Source organism: Penaeus vannamei, chromosome 3, assembly GCF_042767895.1.
Source record: "Penaeus vannamei isolate JL-2024 chromosome 3, ASM4276789v1, whole genome shotgun sequence".
NCBI classification, from domain to species: Eukaryota; Metazoa; Arthropoda; class Malacostraca; order Decapoda; family Penaeidae; genus Penaeus; species Penaeus vannamei.
The window spans coordinates 8,670,594-8,681,282 of NC_091551.1; the positions used below are offsets into that span (position 1 = coordinate 8,670,594).

The 10,689-nt window shown below is 34.4% G+C and overlaps 2 protein-coding genes across 3 annotated transcripts in view; one reads left to right on the top strand and one right to left on the bottom strand.

Moving 5' to 3' along the window:
• LOC113810106 (fas apoptotic inhibitory molecule 1) overlaps positions 1-3,355 on the top strand; it is a 9,958-nt gene extending 6,603 nt beyond the window's left edge. For both annotated transcript variants that reach the window (XM_070140884.1, XM_027361788.2), the window contains one exon: positions 234-3,355. In XM_070140884.1, coding sequence (XP_069996985.1) covers positions 234-383 — 150 coding nt within the window. In that variant the 3' untranslated portion in view covers positions 384-3,355. The remainder of the gene's footprint in view (positions 1-233) is intronic.
• Positions 3,356-3,607: 252 nt separating this feature from the next.
• LOC113810127 (methionine synthase reductase) lies at positions 3,608-10,542 on the bottom strand. Its single transcript, XM_027361831.2, has 3 exons — positions 10,305-10,542; positions 7,740-7,923; positions 3,608-7,363 (listed from the first exon to the last, which is right to left on the bottom strand). Exons 1-3 carry the CDS (start codon positions 10,504-10,506, stop codon positions 5,509-5,511), a joined length of 2,241 nt encoding a protein of 746 aa, XP_027217632.2. The 5' UTR covers positions 10,507-10,542; the 3' UTR covers positions 3,608-5,508.
• Between the last annotated feature and the right edge of the window lie 147 nt (positions 10,543-10,689).

Sequence of the window (10,689 nt, forward strand, 5' to 3'; positions counted from 1 at the left end):
AATACTATACTCTACATCAAATTTGCCCAATAAATATATTTTGATTAGAAAACACTCATATCTCAAGTCAGTTTCTTGATCATATGACTATTCTCATATTAATTGCTAGTACACAAAGAACCCACCCATTTTTGATAGATTAATTACATTTTAAGATAATATAAAGAAATCAAGTACATGCAAGTAGTAATTATGTTATTTTTACTAACAAAGTTACATATTCTTTCCTTAAGGGTGAGTTTGTAGATGATGGCACTGAAACTCACTTTGATCTAGGAGGCCATCCAGCATACATAAAGGCTGTGAGCAGTGGCAACCGAAGGGAAGGCATCATTCACACGCTTATTGTTGACAATACTGAAATACCAGAGTCTGTGGAGTAAAATGCATTTTACAGAGGATCTAATACAAATGTCGGCAGCGGAAAATTGTCGGTTTCGTGTGAGAATAGCTAATCGATATGTCGAGGTGATTTTGTCCAACCAGAATGTTTATGGATCTTGTCAAAAATAGTAGAGCCTTGAAGTAGGCTATCAATGATTCTTATGGATTAATTGATTAGACATTCACCAGCACCTAACAGTGTTCCATTTTGGTTATTTCTGGTAGAACCTGCAAAAAGTGGTATAGTGTTGGTAACAATCCTTTTAACAAATGTCTTTTTTTTTCATTTACTGTTAACCTTACTGGCTGTGAAAAAATACTGGTTATTTGAAAATGATCCGACTAGCTCTTTAAAAATAAGTATTCAACATGATATTGTTATAGTTTGTTACATTACCTAGCAATAGAAATCTCAAGCAAAATCTTGGCTTAGTTTATAATTGTAGTATTGATAGAAAGGAAAAAATGAAACAATGGCTAGCAAAATCTTGGCTTAGTTTATAATTGTAGTATTGATAGAAAGGAAAAAATGAAACAATGGCTAGGTCTTCTTCTGGAAGATAATGTAATACAAATGAAAAAGAAACTTTTCAGTTAATATTTATATGGTGCCATATTAGTTGCAAACAATTTTTTAAATTTAATTAGTTGGTTTTCCTCTTTTTATGTTTTTACTTCTGATTAGAAATTTTTGCTGTAATCACTCTTATGAATATGCAAGGATCAATAAAAGCATATGCTTTGTCAGCTGTGCAATGCTTTTAGGTATGCTTATAGTATCTCAATGCCATATTTACAGCATCTCTAAGATTATGATTTTTTGAAGGTGGTTCTTCATTGTGATTTAATTTGACCTTAATATGTATATTAAAAAAAGGCTTCATAAAAAAAATTGCTTATGTTTTGAACAATTTTCTTCCTACATCATATATAATGTATATCTTTTCATGTCATTCTACAGTGTATGCAAAATCTTCTCAGATATACTCTGTAACATTTAAGCCACTCATGCTATATGACATCTGATCAAGTCATGGTAAACTGGTGTAAATGGAGGGCTGCAAGTTGTACACACTAAACAATTGTTTGCATATTTATGTTTATCCCAATATCATGCATACCATAGCCAAAAGTTTAGATATAAATGTATGGTTGCCTTGCTTTGTATTTTTCACCTGAGCAGGTGATTGCAGATGAAACGCAGCACGTGGCTCATTATGGTAAAGTGAAATCCCATCATTGAGTGGCTTAAAATATCAATTGGTATATGTAAAAATAGTAATAATTATAAAGAACTGATCATTTTTAAGATTTGGAAAGTAAACTCAGTCATCAGATGAACCTATGTTATCATTCACATTATGCATTTTCAAAAATCACATACTTTCCATTACTAGTGTGATGAATTTGCAGTTTATAAAAAAAATGGTAGGTTAACCTAGTAATATCTGGTGTGCATGTGTTCATGCACTACACTGTCTACTGTAGTTTGGTTTTATTTTGTTTACACATAGATGGCCCTAAAACCACTTTGTCACCAAGAAATAAATTATCTAGCCTATTTGACCTTGCCCACTTACCCAATTCCTGGAATCTCAGAAAGAAGTGTTTTATATTTATTATTATCATGTTTTATTATTGTTAATCACACTTGAATAATAATAACGATAATGATACAAATAATGAGGTTAATAATGATAATAAGAGTCATAGAAATAAAACTTTTTTTCCTTACAACTTAAGGAATAGGTAAGCAGGTGAGATCGGGTAGGCTTTGTATTTGACTCCTTGGTGCAGCATTTTTGAAATTGTCGGTATATATAAAAAAAAAATAATAAAACAATATTGTGGACACTCCAAGTACCTGGGACCAGTGGGTTAAAGTTTGCTAACATGATCTAGTTGTCAACATCCAGATCATGTTAAACTGACTGGGAAAAATGCAAGTATAACCGGTAATATCAATGTTAAATTAAACAACACCGTTTAGCAAGAAATTACTAATACCATATGATAAAAATCAAAACTTTTGATATGCATTTCAGTAGTCAGAAAATTAGTTAATATATTTAATGTCCGTGTATTTCATCATCAAAAACTGTGTTGAGCTTTTAGTTTTGCATGTTCAATTGTTTCAGCAAGCTGAAAAGCTATGCATTCAGAAAAGCTTAATGTTATATAAATGTTATCTTTGTAGTTCACGCTTCCTGTAATTGTTAACAATATGTTTCAGTGGACCAAACAACATAGATAAGACACCCTTATAACATTCCCATTGTAAGTCTTGTTAACCTGCTCACACCTGGTACATGCACTGCACTGTCCATTGTATTTTTTTGTCAATTTTATTTACATATAGATGGCTTTACAAGCAACCAAAATGTTAATTATTAGACCTACCTAACCTCACCTAATTACCACCATTCCTTGAATTTTAAGGAAAAAAGGGTTTTATTTCTAATACTGTTGTGATTATTATTTTTATGGTTGCTATTATCATCAATATTCTTATTCTTATTCTTATTATAATAATAATAATATAGAAATATCAACAATACTAATGGTAATAGAGAAAAAAGTAAATTCAAGGAACAAGGAGGCGAGATCAGGCAGGCCTTTTAATAGATTCCTTAATTCCTTGGTGACCTAGCCTTTCTGGAGCCATCTATGTATAAGCAAAATTAACAGACTACACTTACAGTGGACAGGGCATGTGCAAATGCCCCCACATTGTGGCTATACATGGACTGCATGACTTTTTCTCCATAATTTTAAGTAACTCCAATTCTACATTAATGCTCATGTGTATTTATTGAATATATTTAATCCAATATAATTAATATGAGATTCTTGGATAATAAAAGAGAACAATGCTGTTGTTCATACAGGGCTTCAATACTGCTCATGTTCTGTCCATTTAGACCTTAAGATGTAATGCATAGCTTTGATAATATATACTACTTTCTCACAACCATTTGTTTGTTATTCCTATTTAAATATAAACCAGGTTGAAAGATGGGACAGAGAGAGAGTCTTTCTTCATTCTGTGCTTGAGTGAGAAGCACTACCCTCTGTTCTTTTTTTTTCTCTTCTGTTAGCATTTCTGAACTTGATTTTGTTTCAATAATTTCTTCAAAGATCAAACTAAGCCAAAAAGAAGCAGATAAATAACATTATGTACTTTGAGCACTCTACATTAACAATAATGTCAAACAAAAGACAATTATCATGATAAATGGTATATAATTTAGTTTACAATACAATCCAATATAGAACAAAATCATATGTTTTTTTCATATAAGATACATGGGCACTAATGCTTCTGAAAATAATATAAAAACATTTGTAATTTATATTCATGAAAATTGTATATAAATGGGACAATTTAAAATTCAAAAGCAATTTCACTGATCACTTATATAGCCATATGCTTACTGTAACTGACAATCTGTTTGTAATAATTATGTTTTTACAAAATCATAGAAACCATTCATCGTCAATTGCATTAAGCAAAATACAAACAATAACATGAAGATATTACTCCCTAGATAATTACTTAAAAGCAATTTCAAAACATAATGAAAAAATGTATGATCGTACACTCCCATGTAAGATGGTAAAAAAGTAATTTTCAAAACATAATGAAAAAATGTATGATCATACACTCTCATATAAAATTGTAAAAACTGGGATCCATCATATACATACATGCACATAGTTAAATTACACATATATGGTGCTCTCTCTAATTGTGAGGCAAATCACATTCACAATTCAAAGAAAACTGCAATTGAATTTGGGTATATTCACCTTAAATCAAAACCTGAGCAGATGGGAAGCATGTAAAATGAAATGATGAAATAGATGAAATGAAATGAAGACAAGGAGAGAGAGAGAGAGAGAGAGAGAGAGTGAGAGTGAGAGTGAGAGTGAGAGTGAGAGTGAGAGTGAGAGTGAGAGTGAGAGTGAGAGTGAGAGTGAGAGTGAGAGTGAGAGTGAGAGAGAGAGAGAGAGAGTGAGAGTGAGAGTGAGAGTGAGAGTGAGAGTGAGAGTGAGAGTGAGAGTGAGAGTGAGAGTGAGAGTGAGAGTGAGAGTGAGAGTGAGAGTGAGAGTGAGAGTGAGAGTGAGAGTGAGAGTGAGAGTGAGAGTGAGAGTGAGAGTGAGTGTGAGTGTGAGTGTGAGTGTGAGTGTGAGAGTGAGAGTGAGAGTGAGAGTGAGAGTGAGAGTGAGTGTGAGTGTGAGAGTGAGTGTGAGAGAGTGAGAGTGAGAATGAATGTGAGTGTGAGTGTGAGAATGAGCGTGAGAGTGAGAGTGAGAGTGAGAGTGAGAGTGAGAGTGAGAGTGAGAGTGAGTGTGAGTGTGAGTGTGAGAGTGAGAGTGAGAGTGAGAGTGAGAGTGAGAGGGAGTGTGTGTGAGTGTGTGTGTGTGTGTGTGTGTGTGTGTGTGTGTGTGTGTGTGTGTGTGTGTGTGTGTGCACAAGAGATAGTGTAATAGGGAAATCGAGAAAAGGATGAAGAGTGAGACCAACCAATACATCTAGGTGAGCCAGAGAGTGGTCTGTTAGCTGATTGGTTGTGAAGGTTATGGAACATAAGTAAACTGACTGGTCATACTTCCCCTGGCCTCTGCTCAAGTACCACCTAGAATCTAGTGCTAATGATGTTCCTACCAATACTTCAAATATTTATCTCAATGTTTGTCTGAGAATGCCTGACTGACTGGCTGATGTAAGATAGGTAACATCTTAAAACTGACCCCAGTCCCTACATCATTTTGGCAAGGACTGCAACACTTACACTTCTCATTCATGTGTAAACACAAACACACATCTATTTATCTGTAACTATGTATCTATCAATAAATGTAAATATATATATGTATGCTATGTGTGTGTATATACAAACATGTGTATATGTACATTCATATGAACATATCAACACAAATATAGTAAATGTACTATGTACATATACTTCTAAAAACAAATAACTTTAACAAAATCCATCTTGCAAATATAAATATATGTCTGCTAAAATAAAATCTATTAAAACAACTCAGTTCAATAGCAAACATAATTCAAGTAAAGTTATACACATTTACTCATCAGGACATGATATATCAACTATACTATGACCAAACATCTTGTAAATATCTCTTTTCAAGTTGCATTTGTGCCATGTATCTTCTTGCTTCAATTTCTGTAAAGCCCCTCTGTTGCTTAAGTATGGAAACAAAAGTGTCAAACACATCCTTTGACATGTTGCGTGCATCTCCACAAACATAAACAATAGCTGCTTTATCACTAATCAATGATGCCATTTCTACATCGTATTTGATAATATTGTCTTGCACATATCTTGGACTGCCTGGAGGACTTTCATCTCGAGAGAAGGAAACAATCAAATTAGTCAAGATTTTACCGTCTCTGAACTTTTCCAGTTCCTCACGATACAGATAGTCTCTTTCTTTATGACGGCATCCGTAAAAGAGCCAGGATTCACCAAAGGAGATGTCAGGAGAATCTATTTGCATTCTATGTCTATGCTGCAGGAAACCTACAAATGGTGCCACTCCTGTGCCTGGACCAATCATTATAATTGGACTTGAAACATCTGCTGGGAGGCGGAAATTCTGATTAGTCCGAAGGTATATAGGCACACATACTGGCCCTTTGTCTTCAATGGACAAAACTTCCAGAGACTGTTCTAGTTTAGACATTTCAGCAGATCTGTATAAAGAGGCAAGCCAGCCCGTACAAATGCCTTTCCTGGCAAAGATAGTAGCCTCCTCTTTTGGAATATCAACAACATTAAATACAAAAGATATTTTTCTAGAAGCAACAATAGGGGAAGAAGTAATTGAATATGCCCTGGGTAGAAGCTGTGGCAAATGTTCAAGGAGGGTTGTAACTGGAGGTTTACATGTTTGGAAAATGCACAATAAATCTATGAGTGTAAGCCCTTGTTCTCTTACAGACTTTACATACTCACTTGCACATTCTTTACTCACTAGTTCTTGCAATCGCCTCTTTTCTGTGGGATCTGATGTCCACTGGACTAAAGTTCTCAACAAAGGTTTTTTGGGAACAGATCTAATATCAACACAGGACTGAAAAACAAAATGGAGAGAACTCCTGACAGGTATATGTTTTGGTATTGCAGCCCCTTTCTTCTTAGTGCTTGGATCAACTGAGAGTTCATACATTTTTTCTGCTACATCACTAATACCCAGCAAAGAGAGAAAGAGTTCTACTTCTTCCTCCCTGTTCTGCACAATGATCCCAAATGAGTCTCCAGGCTCATAATCTAAGCTATTTATGGATTCAGGAACTGTTAGGCTAACTTCTAATGCAGTTTTCACAGAATTATGTTGAGTTAATTTTCTAATGGAAGTCACACTTGTCCTAATTACTTCTGATGCAGCACTAGGTAAGGCTGGTACATGTTCAGGACCTGATTCCTTTTCACTATTTTCCAAGTACCTTATCATCAAATAGTCTGATGGAAGAACAGGCAAGGTCAGTTTTGCATCTGCAGGTAATATACATGTTCTCACAGGGAGGCACTGTAATTCATCACGTGACAAAAAATCGAAGTTGTATTTCTTGGCTATTCTTGTGTAAGTATCTTCACTTGTCAGGTCACCTTTCAGAATATTCTCATTGCTGTTCTGTGAAGTAGTTTTTATTTCTTTATCTTTAGTAATACGTTCAGCCTTTAAAGATTCTTCGTGTTTCAATGATGGAACATTTTGGGAAAGAGAAGGATCATCAGTGGTTGGGTCCTTATTGATACTGTTCATGTTAGTATTCACCTGCTGCATAGTGCTTGAGTTATCTACAAATTCTACTTCATTACATGAATCTACTACCTCAGCCATCTTGTCAATATGTTTTTGTAGTGCAGGAAAGAGTCCCTCAATCCACGGTTCTACCACAATTTCAAGGCCAGTTCCATCATCAGCCCAACCACATGGATAAAATCTGCAAAAGTTTAAAGAAAATTGTGTAAAGAGAAGTGGGAGGACTGCGTATTTTATAATACTTACCATTCAAATAAATATTTTAGAAAATCACAAGCACAAATATGATAGTATTAAAAAATACAAGAAAACATATGGAAATACTAATTTCTCCAGCTTCATATATTTTTTGCCAGTGGAACTTTGAATCTACAGCAAAAGTGAGAAATTTACACCATATCTAAATATTCACCATATTTTATAATAATAATAATAATAATAATAATAATAATAATAATAATAATAATAAATAGTTCTCAATCTTCATCCATGTTTTCAAAAATTTGTTCATGAGAAACCAATCTAAAAATAAAACTTGTTAAACTCCATTGTCTTACCTTTTACCACCTAGATCCTGGAGCTTCTGATCGATTGTTTTGCCAAAATTACAAAAGTTAGTGTAATTAGTGTCACCTAGTCCTAGTACAGTATAAGACAGGTGACCAAAGACATCGCTGGGTTGACCCTTTTTGTGCAGCTGACGCCAGAATTTGCGAGCTGTGTCTGGAGGTTCGCCGTCACCTGCAACACCATCAATTAGATAAGGATAAGCCTTTGCAACTCTCACCCATTTTCTTACCAAACACATCTCCTATACTATCTAAATTTGCTTGAAAATAGGTCTTTTTTGTTTTCATTGGCAAAAATTACCCCCCCCCCCAAAAAGAAAAAAAAAAAAATATATATATATATGTATATATATCTTTTTCATTCATTTATCTATTTATTTCATTTTTTGATGGATCTTTTTTATCAAAACCTTACAGTATATTTCTTAAACAGGTCTTGAAAGTCTTTTAAATTGGCTTTGAACTGAAACGCTAACTTGATGCAAACAGGAAACTAGGCAAATCCTGAAAACATCTGAATAATTTAAAACAAATTCACAGGGAGAAGGGTATAGCAAACTTGGGGAAGGTTTCCACAATGAAAACAATTATAAACTAGTGGCCAAAATTACTGAAAGAAAAGAAAAAAATCATACTTTTTATGAAATACATCCAAACTTCAAAATCCATTCAAAATTACATAGGAATAGTCTCAACAGCTGGGTAAATTTGCAAAGAAACCCAATGTACATAAACATACCTTCTACAACATTTCAAATATACATTGTTGTTGTTTTTTCTTCTTTTTGGGGGGAATGCACATACTTTGAATTACTACTAGTAAATTTTAAGGAAGCCTAGCAAGCTATGGGAAGTTTGTTCAAGACTGAAAGGTACTAAAAGTACACATATCTTAAAATGGCCAAATTTTGTCATCAGGCCAATTTTGATGGGATGGTTCTTGTAATTGTTTTATCATTAAACATTTCATGCTATCAGTCTCTCAATAACATTTCAAAGGTAATGGCTAGGCCCAAGAAACATTTTTTTGTTTGTAAAATTTTGTCTCTTTGGTATCAAGAATTACTCTATCAACAGTTGAAATAAATATGATTAATTCTATGACATCCACCACTAAAATGTTATCACCATGTAAACAATTTTAGTTTCAGGAAGAGTGCAGGAAGCTTAGATGATGTCATAGGTGTACATCCCTACGTGATTTAAGTAACCTACTGCAACATTCTCTCTCTTTTTTATTCATTCACACCCTCTCTCTCCTTCTTTTTTTCATTCAATTTCATTTATTCACTCTCATTCTCTCATCTATTAATTTATCTTTCTCTTGTACTTAAACTTTTTCTATTTCTTTTCTCATTTATCCTTCATCCTCTTTTTACTTAATGTAGGCTATTCTTTTTTTTCCTAATTTATCAAATTATCTATTTATTCTCTCTGCTTCCCTGTCCACTGCTTGAACATTTGAATTTTTGGTACAAACTCTAAACTTGTTCTGTGGCATCTCAGCCTCTCTGTCGTTGCCCTTAACCCACTCATGATGGGAGCCACAGTCTTATATCAAAGCACACGTCTGGGCATATGTGGAGCTAGCTGCTTGTGGCAAAAATCAGGTGTGAGAAACACAGAATTAACCAACTCTCATAAACACCTGCTTAGGGAAAGAGATTAAGGAGACTAAGAAGAGGCTTTAAGCCTGCTTTTGAGGGGCTGTTTCTCTTCAATGACCACAACTATGGCCAAATTAGAGCACAACTGTTTAGCGTGCACAACTGTACATGACATGAAGATATCATCATCCCAGTGTGAGGGGTGGTATACTATGATGTGAAAGTTCATCATACCCCCTTGTCCAAACAGTTAATAATAATAACAATAATAATAATTATTATTATTATGACATCAGTCAAATTATGGCTTGTCTGTTTATTGTGCTTCTAAACTACCCCAGGTGCAAGGAATGGCCGGGGTTACCATCCACTGGTGGTGCGCGGGAATTGAACGCAGGTCAGCAAGGTTGCTAGACGAAAGCACTACCACGACACCACACAGTTAAGCAAATATGAGTAAATATCTATCCATTCCACATAAGACACAGTAGTGGTATTAGCCAAATGTCTAATGTGATATCACAGTTTCCATCGTCTTTCTGAGATTCACATTTGGTTCAGTTGCTGGGTACACTTCATGAGTGATTTCTTTCATAAATACTCATTACATTAAGTTACTTGTTAATGAGAATTATTGAACAATGAAGAATATATTTTGATATAAAAATTGCACAGGTCATAAACTTTGTTTTATGGGAAAACAGAAAAGTTAATCACGATGGGTGTTTTAGGTGAAATGCAGCATACACTTTTAAAAACCAGTCAGTTAAGAAAAAATATATGTAACCACTATTGTGCCTATTCAAAACATAGAATAATGTAAATTTTAAGAATGTCATCCCTGACATAATACCATGAGGCAGTAAGGCAAAATGACACTTCATGATGCAACAGAACCTAACTGGAGTGTCATGTCATTTACTCCTGTCAAACCATTTCGTCTCACCCGTTGTAGATCCAACCAACACAAGACACCTAGTTTCTTCAAGGCTGAAAGTCTTCCCAATCTCACTACAACATCTCAGTTCACAGATCAGGCCCTTGGATTCACACTGCTCTGCTAAGTCTTCTGCTATGGCTTTCGCGTTCCCTTTCTGTGAGGCGTAAAGGAGAACAAACCCATTGCGTAATCTACTACTGTTCTTCATGTCTTCTATCGGACTGAGAACTGTTAATTTCGGAATTGGGTATTTATGTGACTGTCTACTGTGAAGATGCCAAGTATTCAATTATTATCTAATGAATACGAAGGCAAAACTACTCAGGACTCAGACCGTTTCATATATATTTATATATTGAAAATAACAAACAATACAATCCATATAACTTCC